We start from the raw sequence: 22744 nt of genomic DNA, 5'->3' as shown, positions 1-22744 counted from the left end.
TGGTGGTAAAGTGAATTACAAAAACATAACATCAGCAGTACGGACCCAAAGACACCCTAATTGTAATCTGTGCTCTGGTGCCATTATTTTGAGAATAATACTCATATGTTTGCAAAACACTGTTAAACATATTGAAGAAGAATTCATTTGAATATGCAGTTTGGGGGGATAATTGTGCATGAAAAGTCTGCCAGCGTACAAATAAATGAACGGTTTTATGCTCATTTATAGATTTTGGTAATATCAGTCAATGTGTAAAAAAAAAAAAAAAACAAGTTATAAAATTGTGTGCATTTAAAAAAAATAGTGAGTGCAAAATACATGCTCATTACAAATGTAAGTATTGATGATACATCCACTATCCCAACCCCATAATAAAGTGTATAAAGCAAACAACAAAATAACCACATACTGCCGGTTCTTGCTAAATTGATTTTTTTCTCTCCATTTTAGACAAAAACCTGTGCCGAATTTTTTTTTTTTTCTGAAAACAAAAAGACTGTGTTGCCGGATTTTCTTGGTCTTTGTTCACTCTGCTTCCAATCATGTAGTTTGAGTCTGCCTCCCTTCCCTTTTCTCATCCTCAGCATGTAAATAAGCGACCTTTGGTTGAGCTCCAGACTGACAGCGGCTGTTTTCACACTTTGTGACTCCTCCACTCTGGAATTATGGCGCCAATAGTTGTGAACGTCTCCCCTTAAGCTTTTTTGCTGATGCTTTTGTAACCCATTACAGGCTTGTGCACATCTCGATCCTGATATCTTTTGTTCGTAAACTGTATATTTTATAGCCCTCTTCATGGGAAATTGGGCGCCATTTTAAACACAATATGCACTTCCATGGCCGTAACAATACATAACACAAAACAGTGAGCCATATACGAAGTCTGTATTGTATGTGCATCGGTCACACTCAAGAGCGCAAAGCAGTTATCACCCCTGCGTGACGCTTAACGACCATTCAACAGTCGGCTCATTTGTTACAATGAGTATTTATGAATGGATGAGTATGCGTGTGAACATAATGGTGCTCATTCACAAGCAATGTAAAAGAATCATGCAGACTTAGGGGACCGTCACTGTTTATGTGTGTGGGAAATCCTCCCCTCTAATGATGCTAGAAGTTTGGAAATTCCTTCAAAATCACTCCTATGTAAGCAATTGTACTTCCGCACCAGAAGAAGTTTAGCAAACAACTCCAGATTATTTATAGCCTCGTTTCGCCGGAAGTACACAGACGAGTGAAAACATGAGCATTTAAACTGATTTAATTTGATTTGTGGGGAAAATAACACCACTCCCACATCTGTGGTGGTGCAAAAAAAAAAAGAAAATCAGTTACCATGACAACGGGAGGCCTGCCATTGTAACGCAGGGCGTGCAGTGCAATGAGGTTGTTTTTTTTTTTCATGGATGCAATTTAGTGCAGTCTTAAGGTTGTTTTCAGTAGAACTTTATTATTCAGTGCATGAACACCATGTCAAGATCCTTTTCAATTCATTTTGAAATATGTTCCTCTTTTTCTTTTTTACATAAAAATATAATGGGGTATTTTCATGAATAGACCTCTGTTTGTCCCACACCCACGCCCCCCCCCAACCCCCCCAAAGAGCGCCGAGCAAGTATTTAGAAAGTTGCTGTACAATGTACAAACATTTACATCTACGGTTCCTACGCCACGTAGAAGAGAAGCACACATAGTTGTTTTTCCTACCAAAGCGATGCAAGGCCACAGCATGATACAAGAATGAGGACAAAAAAAAAAAAGAGCTCAAATAAGCGGACGTACGGCAAAAAAATAAAAATCGTGTTCTATGAGTGAACTGCCCTCGCTCAGTATATTGCACAAAAACTCCCCACAGTGCCTCCCCCCTCGAACCCGAACGGCCGTTTTTGACGGCGCTTGATCTCGTGTTTGCTACAATACTTTGTTCCCTGAGCTCACCTGAATAGTCTTCAAACTCGACGTGGAGTCAGATCAACAAAAACACAAGAGGAATATTATACATAGAAGATTGACTTCAAAGTCAAGCGTTCTCAGAATAAATAATACAAAAATAAAACATCTGCAAAGAATTCTGACTTTGCGACGCATGATTTAAAAGAAAGGTCCGACCCGAGTGCAGATACTAAAATATGAGTAAAACAAAAAAAAAAAAAACGATGTATATGTAGGCCTATACCATAATACATTTTAAAAACCTGATTCGGCAAAAAATAATGCTTTTATGTCTGACTATTTCTCTGTCAGAATATCTAAGTAAGACTTCAGAAAGCCAGAATTCTGCATTTGGGAATTTAGAACATTTGATATAATATATATAAACTTTCTATATATTGCACATTTAATAAATAATCATTTCATTCAAAAAGTCAGAAGTTTGCAGAAATCCGAACTGTGCTTTATGTTCAGATCATAAACGGGGGTTAAAATAATATTTCTATAAATATATATGCTGTACACACACATATATATGTATATATATATATATATATATATATATATGTATATATATATATATATGGATTTGTCAATATTAATTTGTTATATGTGACCTAAAAAAAAAAAAAATCTGTCAACATTTCGTATCCTTTACAGCATAAAGACAAAGCAGGCGTCCACATTAAAGCTATAAATTGCGTCAGTGACCAAAAAGTGGCAAAGCAGCACACCTCGTCTTTTTTTTTTTCCCCTCCTCAGTAGGCAGTGACACGACTCACAGTTCAGACTTAACAGTTCTTACACAAAATCGCCGTTTTGAACACTTAAGAACGTGGCATTGGCAACAAATCACACATGGTTAAATATCATCGATCGCTTTTGCTACAGGTGGGGCAAACGCGGTGCGGTGGAGTTTTGGTAGATATTTTTCTGCAAAACATGACATGACATTCATATATATATTTATATAAATAGCTATATTATAATTCACAAGGAGACATGTTGAAGCGACTGCAAACATTGGATACGGCGGTTTACGCGTGACCTCGAAGTGTCATGACGTACACAGATTCCCACGTGGGGAAAGCACGGGACGCCGCCAAAATGGCGCTGTTAAAAATGCGGAATGGCTACATGTACTGTACATAGAACGGGTGTCCTCGGTTTACGACGGTCCTGACATTTACGGGTTACGGAGCGAGGCGAAGTGTATGCCACAGTTACGGTATTGGTTTTCATTTGTATATTCATGGCAGAGGAGAGTTTTTCATACAACTTTTCCTGTAGGATAGCGCAGTGGGGCTAATGGTTAGCATGTCAAGAATTTTTTATTTTTTTTTTGGGGTCAATTTATAGCTCAATTTTGTTCTTTATTTTGGGATGTCATTCCACTTTTTATTTTATTATTTATTGTATTCATTTATTTATTCTATTATTTATTTTATTATTATTTTTGCCACTAGGCGGCATACAATTGTGTTAAACACTGTTCAAATTTGAAAGAAGAAAAGGGAGACTAGGCAACATTACGGGTTATAAAAATGTTTTAGTCTCAATTTTGCTGAAGAGATTACGGTCTCAATCCTCTATCATCCTGCGTTTTACACCTACAGAAAGCAACAATGCACATCTTTGGGCATGATGTATACTGTGAAGTTTGTTAGTTTTGAAAAAAAAAAAGAATTTTATTTCCTGTAAGCAAAGCGACCATACACCATTACACTGTATAATCGTTTTTCTTGCTCTCTCTCAATGTATTAAAAGTTTTTGAGTGTGTATTATTTGAAAGTGTGATTAAAGACTTAAAAAAAATAAGTGCTGTAAATGCTATAAAAACACGCCCAGGGAGTATTTAAAGAGTGTATTTCTATATTGCGTAGTTTACTTATTGCGAGAGTGGTCTGGAGCTTAACCTCCACAATGGGGTCGATTTGCCGTAAATAAGGACAGGAACTCGTAAACCGAGGACCGCCGATAGTCAATTCTTTCATCGCAGTTGTTTTTTTTTTATGCTCAGTAAACAAGATGTCAAAAAGCACAAGTTTCTGGTCATTTTGAAGGATGCGTATGGAAGAGAGTGAACAGTCTGGATTTGAACGCGGGGCGACGACAACCGGTTGTCTTGTGTGTCAAAAAGAAGGATGGACTGCATGCAGAATACAAAAATATTCCCCAGTGAACTTCTCCCTTCCTTGCCTTGCATAATGGTGCGGATGGATTGCGATTGGCACAAATTCACACGGCGAGACGTCCCGCCTATCTGAAAGCAGCGAGTCGAGGCAGGTCGGCGGGGGCTTTTGGCTGCTACATGCCATCCATCACCCCCCCCCCCCCCCCACCAACCACCAAAGGGTTATAAAAGTGTGACCGGGTTAGCTGGAAGCGCTCAGAACAGAATCGGCTGACGACGTCTTGTTATCCTACCAAAAAGGGTGTCTGAGGACCTCGGCCTGGGAGAGGATCCGTGCTTGGCTGGGTACTTTCCACTCGCCGGGGCTAATGGGTGGACCCCTGTCAGGGCTCCTGGGAGTCCTGGAGGCCACGGGTTCCGCCTGGCTGGGCGAGACAAGGGAACCTTTGAAGGAAGCGTCGTCACGTCGCTTTCTGTCTTCAGCCTTCTGTCCGCTGATGTCTTTGCGGCTAGAGTTTTTCTCGCCTGCTCCGGAGGTGTGAGATTGTCTTGCCGTGTCAAGGTTCAACCTCAGATCAACTCTGCTCTCGCTGCTCCTGGAGTCTTTGTGTCTGCGGATGGGTCGAGGCCCCTCCCCCAGGCTGGCGGACCGCGTCGGCGCGGCTCTGTTCCCGTTGCGCGTTGCTACGTGCGCCCGGCTCTCGGCTGGTCTGGCCCCGCGTGGCTCGTCTTTGGCTTGGAATGAAGTCCCCCCTGCTTTCGGGCCGCCCGCCATCCTCCCCGGCGCCGTCTCGGCCTCCGTGTCCCGCCACTCGTCCCTTTCCGCCACTGAGCTCAAACCCCGCGGCCCTCGCGGCGAGGATGTGCCGCCCCGGCGGCGGGGGTGCTTCGGACCGCCGGAGTGAGGAATGGATGCGAGGATGGAAGCCCCGGTGAGGTATGGAGAGGTCAAAGGTGATGTGTCCGAGAAAAACACCTCTCTGGTGGAACTGGAAGGAGAAATGTGTTTTTGACCTGCGGAAAACGAGACATGTACGAGTCATAAATAGTTTGTGTCTTTTGGGTGGAATTTCAGGATAAACCTCACTTTTAAAAAATTTTTTTTACACAAAATAATTGGGTCAAAAGTAACTCAATTATGGATCAAAAATGAACCGATCCACTTTCTGGGTTGTTTTATACAAAATGACCCAGTTTTTTGACCCAAGTAAAGAATCTGACCAAAATTTATGAGTTGTTTTACGCTGAAAGACTCACAATTGGGTGAAATCGACCCAAGTAGAGGATGGGTCCATTTTTGACCCATAGTTGGGTTATTTTCGACCCAACTGTTTTTCGAGTGTATATAACCCAGATTTTAAATGATCGTGTTCTGTTGACAGGATACATTACAAGTCCAAATTTAGTGTGATGCCATGGACCAACATTAAGGCCTACTGTAAGAGATACAGCGTAGTTAGCAGCAAGAAGAAGTGGCAGAGAAGGTCCCCAACTACCATAAGCTCCAGTAATAGTCGTCGTTCCTACAGGGCAGAGAGACTGTGAGTATTGCTCTATGCTCAGTTTTGTATGTGTTGTTGCTCTGTTTTGAAGTATTTATTGAAAGATGTATGATAATGCTAATTTCCCTTAGTCTGTGACGTTTCACATCCAATCCAGTTCAATCGACTTTTTTTCTATAGCACATTTTATAAAGTGCTGCACATTGAGAACATGAAATCTAGTCAAACCAACTATATAAAAAAAATAGTCAATAAAATATTGAAATACAAAAAGTAAAAAAAAATATTTAAAATAATTTAAAAACAAATTAAAAACAAATACAATTAAAAAAATTAAAATTAAATTTTAAAATTTAAAAACACACACAAAAAAAAAGACCCCGAAGAACACACAATTCATGCTGAACTAAAAGCCAAGAAATAAAAGTGGGTCTTAAGATGAGACTTAAAACACTCTAGTGTGGGAGTTAAATCTCGTCCTAAGTCTCGTCTTAACATCAAGTATTAAGCTAGCGAATGAACTTTTTAGTGTTGAATACAAAAAGAGAAATTCTCCTTTGAGTTATGTGTCCGTTTTACAGTAAACAGTAAAGTTATTAAGAGTTATTAACTTCTTCTTGTTCTTATTTGGAGAACTGTGTTAGCGACAGAATAGGTGCTAAGGAATACCCAACAAAAAGTGTTTTAATAAAAATGAAAAAAAAGTTGGATTTATGGCTGACGGCTGGACTTTGGTCAAGTCATATCTCAAAAACCTGTTGATAGTGTTGCCATTTAGCGCCTTCTTAGCAAAAGGCGCTAAAAGTATGAAACGGGCATTCAAATTTTGGTTCCGCGAAATCAAATAAGTGAACCTGTAAAGGTTATAGTCCATTTTAGGTCCATCCTGAAATTGCCCCACAAAACCCTATCCGGTGTAGGATCACACCCGTTCCACACCGTTAAAATTCTGAACAAGAAAATTGAGGAAGCAATTACCAAGGTAGAAAGACAAGAGGCCAGGAAAAGGCATGTGAGGATGTTAGTGTTGGTGCTCGGTGTAGTAGCATACAGTAGAAGAAGCGGCGCCACCTGCAGGAGAAAAAGACAAAGGAGGAGGAGATGACGAAGACCCGACAGGAAGCAGATGGTTAGCGATCGAGCCGCCATGAGTAAGTAAAGGTGGCGTCCCGAGACTGAGCTTCATCACAGTTCACAAACGTCGGCAGTTATCGTCATTAAGGAAACGGGAGGGTGGGAGGGACGGGGGGGGGGGGTGAATTTATGGATGCGGCGCAGTAGGCCGCTCCTCATAAAAAGGCTCATTTAGAAAACACCAGCAGCCCACCTGCCTGCACAAATGAAAACAATCTGGCAATTACGTATGAATTTCAATTACTGAGCAAATCTTGGAAAAATGTTACTATTAGCGCTAGCGCTACACAACAAATTAACATTTAAACAGCTCTCTCAAATAGATGACTTCCTTTTCCCATCAGTAACTCAAATTCTATTAGTTTATAGACACCATTGTTCACACACATCCACAAGATAACAGTCATTTGAACTCTGTTGCTAACCAAAACAGCGGCACCTACTTCAAAGCATGTCTCCCTAAATTATAGGATAACGATTAAACTATTAAAATATTTTTTTTAAATCAAATTAATAATAATAATAAACAATTGTATTTTTCTTACTAGAATAAAATTTGTATTGCACATCCACTACAGTAGGTGGCAGTGTTGCTCTCATTGCCAGGGACTGAGCATACTGACAACAATTTTATAGTCAAATGACAGTATTTTTAGTCACAGGTGAGATTTATTTTTCTTTTTGTTTTTTGTTTTTTTTTTTTTTTGGGGGGGGGGGGGTAAATATTTTCTTCTTCTTGGGTGGGATGTAGCAAAAAATGATTGAGAAGTACAGTACTGATATATGTATATATACTGTATACAGTATACAAAATAATGAATATTATACAATATCATACAAAATATAAATACAATAAAAGCTTTGAAAATAAATGAGAAAACAATATGAAAAACAAGAGTTCAGTTGCTCTCAAAATTACAAATTAATCATAACACTTTAGTTAAAAAATTTAGCTAAAAAAATAATAATCTAAAAAACAATAAAAATATACATTTATAAAATGAGAACCAAAACCCTAACTGCATAAAAATGAAGGAAATTAAAGAAATGTACATTAAATTTAATAACTTATGGTGTAAGTATATTATTATTACTACAAGTGTCTTCAACAAAAAATTTAAACAATGGCTGAAGTCGGGCCAAAACTGCTCTCATTGAATGAGAGATATTAGTTCGCACTATCAACTGTACAGGAGATGTACTCGTGTAATAATATTGTTGGATATTGATTTGTGATTTTAATGACTCTCATTTTAGGCTTTAGGCTTTTACATCCGCCCATGGGACTGCCAATGAAAATTAGCACAAATTAGCTAAATTGGGCACACTTAAATCGTAAAATGTTGACCCCGAGTCTAGCATTTTAGCATTAATATCTTTTAAAAGTAAAAGTAACTACAATAGTTTTAAATGATTAATAAAGCATCAAGCATGTGATATTGTCAACACATTGGTATTAACGTTTGGCCATGATTGAGCACTTACTACCATCTTGAGTTAGGCCGGCGCCGGGTCGGAGCAGCAGCGCCACTTTGCTTCCTCCCGCTTGGATCAGCTCGATGGCACGCGTGTGCGAAATGCCTCGGGCCGGCTCGCCGTTGATCTCCACGATCTCGTCTCCGACCTGCCCGGGGAACGCACAACGCACGCGTCAGCGACCTCCGGCCGGGGTTTTTCCAATGACAACCCTAAATGTCATGCTGGAGGGTTTTGCTGTGAATATTTTCTACACGTCTGTTGTTGCAAACTCACACGGCAATAAAGTAGGGACAGTTCTTTACTTTAACTCATTTTGTCCCAAAAACGTATAAATATGTTCTATTTTAAATATGCTCCCAAAGATGTATTTTTTATGCTAAAGCATACAGAAGGCTTTGATGCAGCCTCTGAACTGAAGAGAATGGTAGCTATTACAAAAACGGCCAGCAGGTGGCAGGAGAGTACAAGTGATCAACCTGGGCCTTGTTGCAAAAAGCCCCCCCGAAAACGAAATAGATCGAAATATACTTTTTATTTTCTTGATGAAAGAAGAGACTCAAATCTTTAGTGCATTGTTTCGCACTATTTCTTCTTCTTCACAATTTCGGTGCTCGGGCTTAAAGGGTTAGAGCAATGGTAGTTATTACAAAAAACGGCCAGCAGGTGTCAGCAGAGTATAAGAGATCAGCCAGGGCCATGTTGCAAAAAGTTCTTTTTGACGGTGTTTTCACCAGGAATGTGAATAATGACCAAACTTAGCTATATAGTAATGCTTTTTTATTTTTTTTTTCTACAGGAGAGCTCAGTATTGTTCATTCGATTTGACATCATCATTGCTCTCCTTTTTTTTTTTTTTTTTTTTTTTAAAACCCAACAAATCAATTAAAAAATTTTTTATAAATGTTTTTTTTTTTTTTTTTTAAATACATATACATATATATATACATATACACACATATATATATACTTTTTTTTTGTATGTGGGTGAGTATGTATATGTGTGTGTGTGTGCGTGCGTGCGTGCGAGCGTGTGTGTATTCATCAGTTCACCTAAAGCCCATTAAAAAAAATCCCATACTAATAATATAATATAATAATAAATTGCCAAATGCAGAAACATCAATGTAAGTTATCACGATGTAGTGGCTTTCGCTAACAGACAGAATTAAGTAACCGGAATATATACTAATGCTAATTGCTAATAATAATTAATTAAAATGGAAACTGATACAAATAAACGTTTTTTTTCCAATTTATTATTTTGGCATGTTCCATGTTTTTATAGCAGTAGAACACAATATTCTGTGGGCCTTGCAAAATCAGTCAAAATCCAGTAAAATAGCCGGGAGTGAAGGGGGTTGCTTCAGTGAAAATGGCTGGGAGTGAATGAGTTAATTGGAAACATTGAATGGATATACAAATAAATTAATTGACTTGCTCTTGGAACAAATGAAATGTCTTAGTCAAGGTACAACTGCAATTTATTTTGTAAACGACTTTGCGAACCCGAAGCCATGGCTTGCGGACACACTCCGTTTGAGAGCCGCTGACTTGACACACAGAGCCCGCCACAGCCTGGAGGAAGTCTCTATTAATGGAGATGACACCGGAAGCGCGTCCATCCGTCATCTCCTAATCACGGCTGACGTTGGCGCGCGTGCCCGCAGACCGCACAAAATGGATTCCGCCCGCCAGGAGCTTCGGTTTTACTCTCGTTCTCGCTGTGGCTTGATCATGACCTCCCATCGCGCTGATGATTTTATTAGTTTATGGAGCAACCATATGGGCAACATACGGAGTAAACAACGGGGGTCTGATTGTACAATATGGCGACAAACTACTTTGACTGTTTCCTTCCTGTGGAGTGCGAACATCTGCTACATCTGGCTGGCCAAAGAATTGATTCGATGAGGGTTTTTTCGCATTCATTGATGTTTTGTTGTTTTTTTATAGCAGAAAATGTTGGAAGTAGAAAAAATATAGAGAGGTAAAGCTTTGCTGACTCACGTGGATTCTTCCATCCAGGTGGGCGGGGCCATCCTCAGCCAGTCTCAGGATGTACAGACCCATGTTGTATTCCGTCCCCCCTCGCAGGCTGAAGCCGAAACCTCTGGGGCTTCTGTCTAGCTCGACGGTCAGACAACCCTGCGCAACACCATCATCATGTTACTGCATTCACATGCACATACAATTTATTTAACTTGAGTGTGTAAAAAAAAAAAAATAACGTTGTATTATTGTAAGTATCCAATCTTCAGTTCCTGCTTGTTCTTGGGGAATTTTCTCTTCCGTTTTGTCTTCAGCAAGTGAAATGGATGTTCAATCAGATTCAAGTGAGGTGACTGACTTTGATTTTGTTGCCTTAAAAAAAAAAACCTTTTGTGGCTTTTGCAAAATGCTTCAAGGTTATTGTCCATCTGCACTGTGAAGCACCGTCCAATAAGTTCTGAAAAACTTGAACATGAGAAGGTAATGACCTGATTTGGATGTAAATACCTTCAAATTCAAATCTTAAAGCAGTTAAAGCGCATGGGAACAGCGTCCATGTCCCAATATTCATGGTTCTGACTTTATCACACCATTTAAGAAGCAAGTCCAGACAGGATTTGCCAAATATGGTCAATTGAATTAAAAATTTTTATACAAAAAATATATATAAATGGAAATAAAAACAACTATATATATATATATATATATATATTTTATTTTTTTTGCATTTATTTTTATTTTTTGAATCTCATTTAAAAAAACATTTTTTTTTTTACTTAATTTATTTTATTTAGGGATATATATCCCTAAATAAAATAAATGAAGTTAAAAAATATATAAAAATAAAAATGAGATTCAAAAAATAAAAATAAACATAAAAATAAATGTTGAAATAAATACCAAAATAATTATATAGAATGAAATATCAACCAATAAATAAAAACGCTCTCACATTTATTTCATGCTGCAGACGCTCTGTCAGGTCGAAATGTTATTTAAATGAGGGGGGCGGTCCTAAGCGTGTTTTTTTTGTTTTTTTTGTTTTTTTGTTAATTTTGGCAGTTTTGGTCCTCCATCGTAAGGATCATTGTCACCTGGTTGGGTCCCGTGACACACAGAGCCCCCTGCTCCACTGGGATGTTTTTGTGTTCCGACCAGGAGACGCCATCTCGTTTGTCCTCCACGTCCAGGTTGTAGCTGTCACACACACACACACACACACACACACACACACACACACGCACACACATGCATCTCGTCAGCTGGACACGCTTGTGTACATGCAACACGCTGCAGGCAAAACCCTGCTCGATCCATTATGCAAAGTGAGAGGAAAACAAATGCAACGCTTGAGGCTCAGTGGAGCAAAGCAAGTTTGTAATCACAATCAAGCTTATGATGAATTTGTTTGGAAATGTTTGTATCTTTTGTACATGTTTGTAAATCTTTGTAAAGTTTTGTATATTCAGGTTAATGATTGCACATTTTGTCCAGTTTTGTTCTGCTGTCACATTTAACCAATTTCCTGACTGAATTTATCATCCCATTGTAAAAGGTGTACACAAAGAAAAAGCCCAAATATGAAATTCCGCCATTTTGCACGACTTCCCATGAATTTCTTACCGTTCGTCCTGCAGAGCCGAGCGTTGTCCGATCGCTCGGTGCTGAAGAGCTGGACTCTGTCTGGCAGAACTGGCACCAGAAGGAGGACCCTTGTACTCTAAAATATTTGCAATTCCAACAGTGAGTTACAGCCAAAGTATCAAAATCACAAACATTTTATACTCACAATTGACTAGCAGGACACGACGGTGATATAAAAGTCGTATTTATTGAAATTCATTCAACCCTTTTGCACTTCTCCGCGAAAGCCTACATTTTTAATGTGAACGCTAAAATATTGATCAGCACTTCCCTTGCTTGCGTGAGCACCATCAGCCCAAAGTTAACGAAAGACAAACAAAATTTGGACGGAGCCAAACCCACCGTCCTCCGGCACCACAGTGAGCGTCACCACGTTGCCGGCTTCCTTGATGAGCAGCACGATGTCGTTGTGCGACAGCTCCAGAATGGAGCGGCCGTTGACGGCCGAGATGCGGTCGCCCACGTGTAGCAGGCCGCAGCGGTCCGTTGGGCTGCCTTCGATGATGCGGCCGATCTTGTGAGGGATAACTGAAGGGGAGAGTGGGGGGGGGGGGACGAGTCAGACGGTGGACAAAACATTTACACATAAAATGGAAATATCCTGCAGTTTATGGACTTTCTTCATGAATAATGCCTTTAACAAACTATGTATTGGTATTGGGCCGGCCTTGGCCTTATTTGAGAGTTCAAAGTAAACATGGTGAAGCAGCATTTTGTTGTTATGCTGCACACAAATGGAATACGCTGCCGACAGAGACACCCCTCTTTGGGAAAGACTGATTTTGTTTTATTGACATGTCGAAAAGTAACAAATAATGAACTCATTCATTCCCAACCATTTTCACTGAAGCAACCCCCTTCGCTCCTGGCTGCTTTACTGGCCATGGCTTGGGGTTCGCAAAGTAATTTACAATAAATTGTAGTTGTACCTTGACTAAGACATTTCATTTGTGAAAACACTGTCAAAAATAACTTTTTGCAACATGGCCCTGGCTGATCTCTTATACTCTGCTGACACCTGCTGGTCGTTTTTGTAATAACTACCATTGCTCTAACCCTTTACGGCCGAGCGCCGAAATTGTGAAGAAGAAATTGTGCGAAACAATGCACTTATCATGAAAGTATAAAATGATGTCGCTCGTTAATTAATTAAACTACAGAACCGGTGCTACAAAAATATATAAGCCGTTTTTAATAATTTAATTATCAAATATAGAAATCGGTATTGCTCCACACAGTAAAACAACTCGGCTCTCCCGCTGTGCTACTTCATGCAAAACTCACAAGCGACCCACTTGAACAAATCTCACCGGTGTTCCCTTAATTATGACACAAGAATTATTCAAATAGATCTTGTGGTTGCAGAGGTATCCTCTTGTTATTTTGGGTATGTCATTTTCGAGCAAAAGCCTGAAAAATACCTTAGGGCTTAAATTAAGCCACCTCTTCATGTCAGAAGCGGCATCAAAGCCATCTGTATGCTCTTGCATAAAAAAACATAAAAAACGTATAAATACGTTTTTGGGAGTGAAGGGCAAAGCATTAAAACCGTATCTACTCGTTTTCGGGTTTGAATGAGATAAGGAGAATTCCGATTTTTAGTCCGAGAAACGCTTACTAGCTCACCTCCGTGCGGGGGTCTACTCTTGGACGTGAGGATGACGAATCCGAAACCCTCGGAGTCTTTACGGTGCAGCGTGATATCGAAGGACTCGTGGTCCAGGGCGCTGGGCATGGGCAGCCGAGGTAGTTTGGGGGAGCCGTTCACCAGCGTCGGCGCCATTTCCAGAGCCTCCTCCTCCGTAGCGTCTGGCGTGAAGCAATTCAAGGATTCAATTATAAAAAAAAAAAAGGATAAAAGAACACTAATCAAAACATGCACTCACCTCTGTAGATGACCTTCCTGCGCACGGTCAGCATGACCTGACCGTTGCGGGCGGCGTTGGTCATGAGGTCCAGCACTTGCTTGTGCGAGCGGCCCTTCACCATCACGCCGTCGATGCCGATGAGCTCGTCCCCGGCACGCAATCGGCCGTCCTTTTCCGCGGCGCCGTTGGGCACGATGGCCCCGATGTACACCTGGGGGAACACGTTCTGAAGGGGGGGGGGGGGGATGGGTTAGTAAAGTTCAGCCTTACGTATCTAGTTCCGGTTGTTTCATCATTTGCTGTGATGTTTGATAGAGATAGAACAATATGTTTTTTTCAGGGCCAATACCGATGCCGATTATTAGTAGTCAAGGAGGCCGATAACCGATATTTGAAGCCGATATTTATTTACAGTAAAAAATTGGTGTCAAAATGTTTTAAAATACAAATGCAAATCTCTTTACTTTGTAGTTATGTCTTAAAAGCATGCTTATTGAACAATTTTTCAGACTCTACAAAATGTAGAATTTTTTTTTTTTCTTAGACAAAAATTTAAAAATACCTGAAATCTTAAACGTTCACATTTCTTTGTTTTAATGTCGACCAAAAACAAAAGGTTCCCAGGGTCAGCAGCATCTCTTATAAAGTCAACTGAAAATTTAAATAAATAGTTCCCTGAGTTTAAAATGTAAGTTTTAGATTTACCTTTTATCGGCCATCAGATTTTAAAAAACATATATCGATACCGATATTCGTCAAAATGCCCAATGCCTACGCTCTAAAAAAAGTTGGGTCAAAAGTAACCTACTTATGGATAAAAAATGGACCGATCAACTTCATGGGTCAATTTGACTCAACTTTCTGGGTTGTTTTATACAAAATGACCTAATTTTTTGACCCAAGTAGAGGATCGGTCCATTTTTGACCCACAGTTAATTTGGACCCAACTGTTTTTTAGAGCGTATCCCTGATGTTTGGTGTACTTACTGGCTGCTGTGGACCGTCGCCGCCCAGAACACGGAACCCGAAGCCCGTCTCGATGTCCCTCTTGAGGAACACATCGATGTCTTTGGTGTGTGGCTCTGCGGAAGACAATCGGGTCAAACTCTTTTGCTTTTGGGTGGAGAAGGTGACGACGGGCTTACGTCTGCTCTCCAGCAGGGCTTTGGATTTCAAGTACAGCTCGGCGGCATCCCGCTTGGGCGAGTCGTTGGCGGCGCGCAGAGTGCTCGTGTTGGAGTGGTAAGGCAGCGCCTGGGGGGCCGGATCGCCGATGGCGTCCAACGTCTCGGTGCTGGCTGTCATGTCTTGCCGCTGCACGGATGACATGGTTGACAAGCAGTGTTCATTTGGACTAGAAATTTGTTTTTAGTTTAAGTCTTTTGACTAAAATTAGTTAAAGTTGAAGCCATCATTTTAGCTTTAATCCAATTTTAGTGGATGAAAAAGAGAGCAATTTTAGTCGACTAAATTAAAAGTTTAGTTGATATTTTCCTTCCTCATACATTTCAACTTTTATACAGAAAATGATAACACATTATTATATTATACATTATAACATGCAAGACACATTTAATCCAATGGTGTCTTTATTGTTTTAATGAAACATGTCAAACTGACAATAATATCACTTAGTTTTTTTCACCTCAATAAAAAAAAAAAAAGGGGGCATAATTGCTTGAGATTAATTTTACAGCTGCACAATTATATGTAAACATGTTTGAACATTAAAGTGCAGTGAACACTTCTTTTCTCCCACCCACGTTTCAACCCCCAAATTTTTTTTTTAATTCTGCCGGGCATCCGTCCTGGGCACAGATGCAGTGTTTTTCTTTTTTTTCCTTTTTTATATATATATATGTATATATATATATATATATATATATATATATATATATATATATATATATATATATTTTTTTTTTAAATACATTTTTATTTTGTATGTGCGTGTGTGCGTGCGTTTTATTCCTTCTGATTGCATTGTGTGAATTTTCGCCACTGTGTTGTTTTCATTTTTTGTCATTTGAGTCATTGACGAAATTGTCAGTCAATTTTAGTTTAAAACGTGATGAACATTTTTTAACAAGTTAGCCATTCATCCATTTTCTAAATCACTAAGCTGACTTTAAAATACGTGCAACGCCAGAAAAAAAAAAAAAAATAAATAAAAAAAATAAAAAATAAAAAAATAAAAATAAAACGTGCAACGCCAGAAAAAGAAAGAAAGAAAAAAAAGAAAAAGAAAATGTGCAACGCCAATAGTTAAATAACACTGACACACTCAAATAATATTTACCAAGCATGTGTTACTGTGAACAGACTTTTGCGTTCAAATGCGACTAGCAAACGTCCACCTGGTGCGGTTCCTTTTTATGCTTTTCAAAGGGTGAGCAATTTTCCTTTATTTAACTTTTTTCTGACATCCAAATCTAAGTTAAAAAAAAAAAAAAGGACTAAAATATTGCCTGGAAAGCCACTAAATGTTTCAGGACGGTGACAGCGTTAGACTGGAACTTAATGAATTCACTTGACATGATTTCCTGCGGGGGTTTTGTCGTTGTCGAGCTTTCAGTGTTTTACTTTAAAGGTTCCGCTGTGTTAATAAGAACAGCAAAAACTCTTTTTAAGAAAAACAAAGGCCATTTTTCACTTTGCTGCAATTGTTATGAGGTCTGGAATCTGCCGCATTGTGATTTCCCTTTAGATCTTCTCATCCTGAAAGGGCCGTCTTCTTTTATTCCAAAGTCTTGTTGTATTAATAACAGCACCCTATTCAAAAGGGGGCGGGGGCTCATCCATGCTTCATTAGCACGCCAATCCCTTGACAATAGCCGCTCAGATCCCCCCCCAAAACTGAGGGAGGAAGCAATTAAGACTTTTCCGGGGCAAAACAAAAGAAGGCGCTCGGAATCATAATCAACACTCACATTTCCATCATTTAATTTGGCGCCGTGGAGGCTTAGCGGTTAAATGGGGGAGGGGGGGGGGCAACAATGGCCTTGGAAATTAAACCGAGTGCTGATACCACAAAGGAAGCAAAAAAAAAAAAAAAGAAGTCTACTCACAGGCTTGAGACTCTTCACAGGCGACGTTTGACCTACGAGGAGAGAAAGAGAAATCTGTCACACCACCACCAGATGGCAATGTTTCCCCGGGCGGAAGTTGAAAAGCGGCTGTGGCTCCATTAATGACGGATGTACATGCATGTCATTAAAAGGTGGACAGGGAGAGCAGCCCTGCTCGTACACGATGCGGTCCGAGCAGGGCTGCTAACAAGACGGCTGAGCGCATTAGCGGCATGCATATTATTAACTAACGATCATTTCACCCCCCCCCCCCCCCCCCCCCACACACACACACACACACTCCACCCCTCCCCCACGCTTTCTGCTTGTACGCCCCCTCGCTCTATCTCAAGCACTCAGATTGTTCCCTGCAGATCATCTCTAAAACTACCCCCCGCCCCACCGACCCCACTCACTGCATTAACTCGATTAACAAACAGTCCTCGGGAGCCTCTGGGGGAGGTCGGGGGGTCGCGGTAACACTTGGCGTGATGAGGGGTTAATGGAGCCTGATGGAAAGTGCTGGAAGATGGCTGGGAGCGGGCGGACTGTGTGGTAGTTGGTGGAGCTGACGGGAGGGGAGGGGCGGGGAGGGGGGGGGTTGTATCAGATTTTGTTTACTGTAATTGAAGAAGAAAAATGCCAGGCTAATTATGGGGTTTATGACATTTCGGGTGGAACAACAGATTTGATGTCAGATCTCGTTTGTGAATGTTGATGAGCAGATGCTGATATGAGTCAAAATCAGTTCAATTTGCGTCCTCAATAGGTCGAACAGTTTAAAAAGTTGGAATGGTTTGAATCGATTGAGAAGTGTGGAAAGAGGAGTGAAATGTGTCAAATATCTCATCATTTGGGAATGTTGTTGATAAAATTTGGGGAATTTTGGGCGATGTGAAAAAGTTCGGTTTGTGAACGAGATTGAAGTTGGAAAAGTTTGAATCACTTGAGAAATGTGGAGGGAGGAAGTAAATATGTCGACTCACTCTGAAGGGAAATTAATTGTTTAACGTGTGAAAAATGTGAACAAAAATTTAGGAATTTAGGGAAAGTGAAAAATAGTTTACAAGATGCCATGAATGAACTTAACAGTTTATAGATAGAATGAGAAAGAAGAACTTTTTTTATTTTTTATGTCTCATTATGTGATGCCTGTTTTTTGTGTTGGGTCACTGGGGTCATAGGGTGACTGTTTTGGGTTGGGTCATCGGGTTACGGTGCTGGTGTATCATGCTTATGCAGGTCAGGGGGTTATTGCGGTCCCTTATGATGCTAATTTGATGTTGATATTTTAACTGTAATAACTACTCTTAGTTTGTCTGGTCTTATACAGTTACTATGTTCCTAATAATGATAATGTGCTCAGTTGCTATGCAGTTGCTATGTACCTATATTAGTTACTCTTATTTGTAGGCTTGAGAAATGTAGAAGGAGTTAGATGTCCAAAAAGAAAAAAAAACTTGGGTGCAGAACCGAGGATCCCCCTGTACGTGCAGTCACTGAAGGGGATGGGTGAGTACTGCAGGACCCCCGGGGACGTTCCCTTTATCACACTTTCACCGGGATTTTCAAAGAACCCTCCAATACCGCCACAGGTCCGCTGCTTTCGATCAAAGACGATCTGGTGGCTCGATGGTGGGGGTGGAGGGTGGGGTGGTAACTGATTCACGCGGCGAATCCCCCTGGCTCTCGGAGACGAGGGATGCGCAAAGTGGCTCCTCCCCCTCTACTACACTCACTCTTGGAGCAGAGCCCATCCCCATGCTTATGTAATTCCTGCTTGGAGTTGTAACACTGCATTATGCCTCGTTGTAAACACGGGGTGGGGGACAGGGGGGCACGCGTTCTGCAGGAGTGTGCGGCGTGAAGTGACGTGAACATGCATTGTGGAACGATCCTAAACTATTTTATATGCATAAAGAAAAGCAGCCAGATGCACTTAACTATTGCATTCCGGCTTCAGTTTACAACTGATTTCTGTTCCTATTGCAGCAACGTAACCCGTCGTAATTCACAATACGGCGGCCCCTCAACTTTTCGCCGGTGATACGATGCACGCCCACCCTGAATTTCCACGAAGTAGTGGTCGTAAAAAAAAAGTTTTTTTCTTCTTCTTCAATAACCGTTAAAACCCTTAATGAGCTCTTCTTGCAACAACTGTGGTCCCTTCTAAAAATAGCTCACCAGTGATGGGACACTGACTTGCTAAGAAGAATTAAAAGAAGAAAAATGTCAACTTAAAAAAAAAAAAAAACTTATGGTACATGTTTTTTAATTGACCTTCTTAATTTAAATATTTTATATTTTCTTTATAAATGTAATAGATTGTGTTGAATGAAAGAAAGAGCCGTTTTTATTTACTCGAATTTTACAAAAAAGGACAAAAATAGCAGCATAAATGAACCCCCCCAAAAAATCCGCAATTGAGTGAATCCACAATAAGTGGACCGCGAAGAAGAAGACACTTCTAGGTTCTTCATGAATATAACAAATAAAAAAAAGGTAAGTACAGCAAAAATGTAACATGCTTATTGCATGACAATGTATTATTATTATTATTATTATAATTATTAGGGGTGCCAAATTTTTAACTGTAATTAATCGCATTACTTCAATAGTGACACTGTACAATAAAATGTAAAATATTAATTTTTCTTCTAAGTTTTCATACTCTTGTTAACATAAAAGTGGGAAAAATGTTAAACTAATAGAAATATGGCTGCATCTTTTAGTCATAAATACAGTAGTTTCGTAATAATTCATAAATTTTAGTTAAATTAAAAAAAGTACTGTACTGTAAACAAACAAAAAAAATTGTGTAATATTGATTTGTGTTGAGCTAATTATTCTGCCACTAGATGGCATAATTGCATTTGTAAGACATTGGTGACAGCTCAGTGCATTTTTCTTTTCATATTAGGAGCTATCAAATCTTTAACTTGTGAAATTCTGCACATTTTAAAAATGGTAATATACCAGCTTGACCCCATTCTCCACAAATATATGCATTATTATTAAATTTATTACTGCTACATTTTGACGTGGACGTGTCCTTCTGCATTGCGACTGGAATTCCCTCAGAACAGACTATGGAAGTACGGAGCGGTCACTTAAAAAAAATAGTGATATCAAAGGAACTTTAAATTAAGTCAAAATTAACGGACTGGTTTTGACAACCAGAATTATTATATACATTTTTTTTTTTACATAAAACTAAGCTAGTTCGTTGAGTATTATATCTCAGACTCTCTTTTGTGGAGACTGTCAAAAACTGAGGACTTAGACTAGACTCCTGAGGGACCCCGAATCCATCAACTGCCGCCATTTGACACAAATGTATGCCAGCAGTTTGGCAAGGCCATTTCCTGATAGCTTCTCAAAGATTTCGGAAGATGAAACCTGAAAAATGGCCACCTTACCTCCACGCAGAACAAGCACGTCGACCTCACTGCCCACAGGGAAGTCTTTGAGGATGTCCACCACCTGCGCGTGGCTCAGCGTTTGCACATTCTGCCGGTTGATCTCCTTGATGACGTCCCCTTTCTGAAGGCCGCGGCACCACTGGCCGTCCAGGATCATCTTCACCTTCTGCCCCAGCGGGCAGTCGGCGATGGCGAATCCGAATCCGCCCGGCCCCTTGATCAGCGGCACGCTCGCCAGCTCGGGTTGCAGCATCCCGGTGGCGGCCGACTCGCCCTGCCTTCCGTTGGGCAAGGCGGCGACAACCGGCCTCCCGCTGGCGTCGGTGGTGACGTAGTGGAGCTCCTGCGAGGACCCGTGCAGGACGTTGCCTTTCACCAACAGCGGCTGCCCGTTGATGAGCGGCACGGCCGTCACCACCTCGCCGCCGTGCAGCGCCGGCGGGGGGTGGTTCGCCGGAGGAGGTGGCGGCGGCGGCGGAGGGTCGTCGCCGCCCAGGTCCACGTCTGGGGGAAGCGCGTAGCCGCGGCAGAGGACCATGTCCACGTACTGGTTGACGGGAATGGACTGGAACATCTGCACCACCTCCGGATGGGTTTTCCCCAGAACGCACAAGCCGTTAATCTCCACGATCACGTCACCTAAAAATGCAAGAAGAGTGAAATCAAGCCACATTTCTTCCGCTGTCACCGAGATTCTCGCTTTGAAATGTTCCGCGGCTCATCAATCTTCTTTGATGGTATCGCGGAGGCAGCTCCCCTTCATCACATCTCGGCAGATTCGCGCGCGGTAGCGAGGCAATGAATGTCAAGGTCAGAAGAGCAAGTGATACACAGACAAGTGTTAGGCTAATGTTTTGGAACGCAGCCCTGTTTACAATATTCAACTGTTCCGGTTCTTGTATTATCGCCTACCAACAATTCATTGACGATCACAGACTAGTAAAATACTGAACTCATTCACTTCCAGCCATTTTCACTGAAGCAACCCCCTTCGCTCCCGGCTGCTTTACTGGATTTTGACTGATTTTGCAATATTGTGTTCTATTGCTATAAAAACATGGAACCTATTAAAAGAAAGATTAAAGTCTCTTCTTTCATCAGGAAAAAAATATTTCTGTTTCCATTTTGCAGCAATTAGCATTAGAATATAGCTAAGTTTCATTTTTTAGAAAAGGCTGAGACCGATATTGGTCAAAATGCCCAAAATCGGCGCCAATAATCGGCCTGTCTATCCCTGCTTTTTAGCAGAAGTCCGAAGATTTTGTGCCCATCACTGACTGCTATTTAGAACTGTTCATAATTCCTTCCACGTTGTATCATTTACAACATAATCATTGAAATTGTTGTGGTAATGGTTAAAGTTTAGTAAAGGAGTTATGTTGATAATTAATTGAAAATTAATTAATTTGTCGCCGTACCACATTCAGTACCAAATTTGGATCTAAACCTTCCATGGTCCAAAATCATGTAGCTCCAATTTTCGTACCCCAGATTGAAACACCATTCCCGGGCACAGATTCTGGGCGTTCGGGGTCGGTATTATGGCAACTTATTTGGCAAGGAAGGGTCAGTTTTAGAATATTGAGATGAGACCCATCACAGTACTCGGGGGGTTTTGCTGATAATTTCTATACCTGCGGTATATCTCTTTGACTGCCAGACGTTTTCAGAAAAGGGATGCCGTGGGTGCCAGCCGATTTTAAGCATTTTGACTGATCTTTCAAGGTCCATAGAAAATTATGTGTTTGGACTATGGAAACGCACATACTGCCAAAAAAAGATTGGACTCTCATCTTCCATCAGAAAAAAAAGTTTGTTTCTACCTTATTCCGTTTTTGAGTAATCAACAATAGAAAATGGTTAGTTTCACCTGTTTTGAAAAAAAAAACGTCTTTTAACGTCTTTGGCACTCCTCCATAGGATTTTACTAAACGTTATTTAACGTTTTTGGCAGTCAAAGAGTTATCAGGGTGGGGGTCTTTGGGCAGGTTGAGGTTGGGCATAACATTGGCATAAATAGGTAGGAAAGCTGCAATTAGGGTTAGAGTTAGTTTTAGGGTACAGGTTAGGCTTGATGACACAGAACAGGGTTCTAACTCCAGACCAGGATTCTTTTGAATCACCTCTCCAAGACCTTTCAGCCAAACAACACCATGTAAGCTATAATAAGTCATCGCTTTTTGGTAAACTCTTGCTTGGCTTCGTGTTCCTTACCGGATGCCATTTTGTTGTCGTGGGCGGCGGGGCCGTCACTGAAGACGTTTTTCACTTGCAGAAACTCGTCGGTGCGGTCGCCGCCGATGATGGTGAAGCCGAAGCCCTGCGAGCTTTTCTTCAGCGCCGTGCGGTACAAGTCGCCCTTCAGCTGGTTCGGGTCGGCGGTGAAGCCCGGCACGCCGCTCTTGCCTGTGGGACGCAAATGGGAATAATTCACTTCCTGGTGGTGTCTAGATACTTTTGTCCCGATGTGTGCGGCGATTTACACTGCAGGTACAGGTGTCCAATTGTGATTTAACGCTGATATCATTTCGAGCGACACATATCTGATTAATTCAGGACATTCATC

General features: G+C 40.8%; 1 protein-coding gene across 3 annotated transcripts in view; it reads right to left on the bottom strand.

The window, feature by feature from the left end:
- Positions 1 to 1436: 1436 nt before the first annotated feature.
- magi3b (membrane associated guanylate kinase, WW and PDZ domain containing 3b) overlaps positions 1437 to 22744 on the bottom strand; it is a 143617-nt gene continuing 122309 nt past the window's right edge. Inside the window, exons 9-22 of one of the 3 annotated variants that reach the window (XM_077572868.1) lie at positions 22393 to 22584; positions 20176 to 20817; positions 16757 to 16788; positions 14834 to 15002; positions 14676 to 14770; positions 13707 to 13914; positions 13447 to 13629; positions 12163 to 12348; positions 11800 to 11896; positions 11271 to 11373; positions 10195 to 10332; positions 8194 to 8332; positions 6553 to 6645; positions 4943 to 5086 (exon numbers count right to left, since the gene is read on the bottom strand). In XM_077572868.1, coding sequence (XP_077428994.1) covers positions 6596 to 6645; positions 8194 to 8332; positions 10195 to 10332; positions 11271 to 11373; positions 11800 to 11896; positions 12163 to 12348; positions 13447 to 13629; positions 13707 to 13914; positions 14676 to 14770; positions 14834 to 15002; positions 16757 to 16788; positions 20176 to 20817; positions 22393 to 22584 — 2234 coding nt within the window. In that variant the 3' untranslated portion in view covers positions 4943 to 5086; positions 6553 to 6595. Of the gene's footprint in view, positions 5087 to 6552; positions 6646 to 8193; positions 8333 to 10194; positions 10333 to 11270; positions 11374 to 11799; positions 11897 to 12162; positions 12349 to 13446; positions 13630 to 13706; positions 13915 to 14675; positions 14771 to 14833; positions 15003 to 16756; positions 16789 to 20175; positions 20818 to 22392; positions 22585 to 22744 lie in introns of all 3 variants that reach the window. The other 2 variants (XM_077572869.1, XM_077572867.1) reach the window with 2 other exon arrangements.

Source organism: Vanacampus margaritifer, chromosome 8, assembly GCF_051991255.1.
Source record: "Vanacampus margaritifer isolate UIUO_Vmar chromosome 8, RoL_Vmar_1.0, whole genome shotgun sequence".
Taxonomy (NCBI): domain Eukaryota; kingdom Metazoa; phylum Chordata; class Actinopteri; order Syngnathiformes; family Syngnathidae; genus Vanacampus; species Vanacampus margaritifer.
This window is presented reverse-complemented; position numbering and strand designations above follow the sequence as displayed.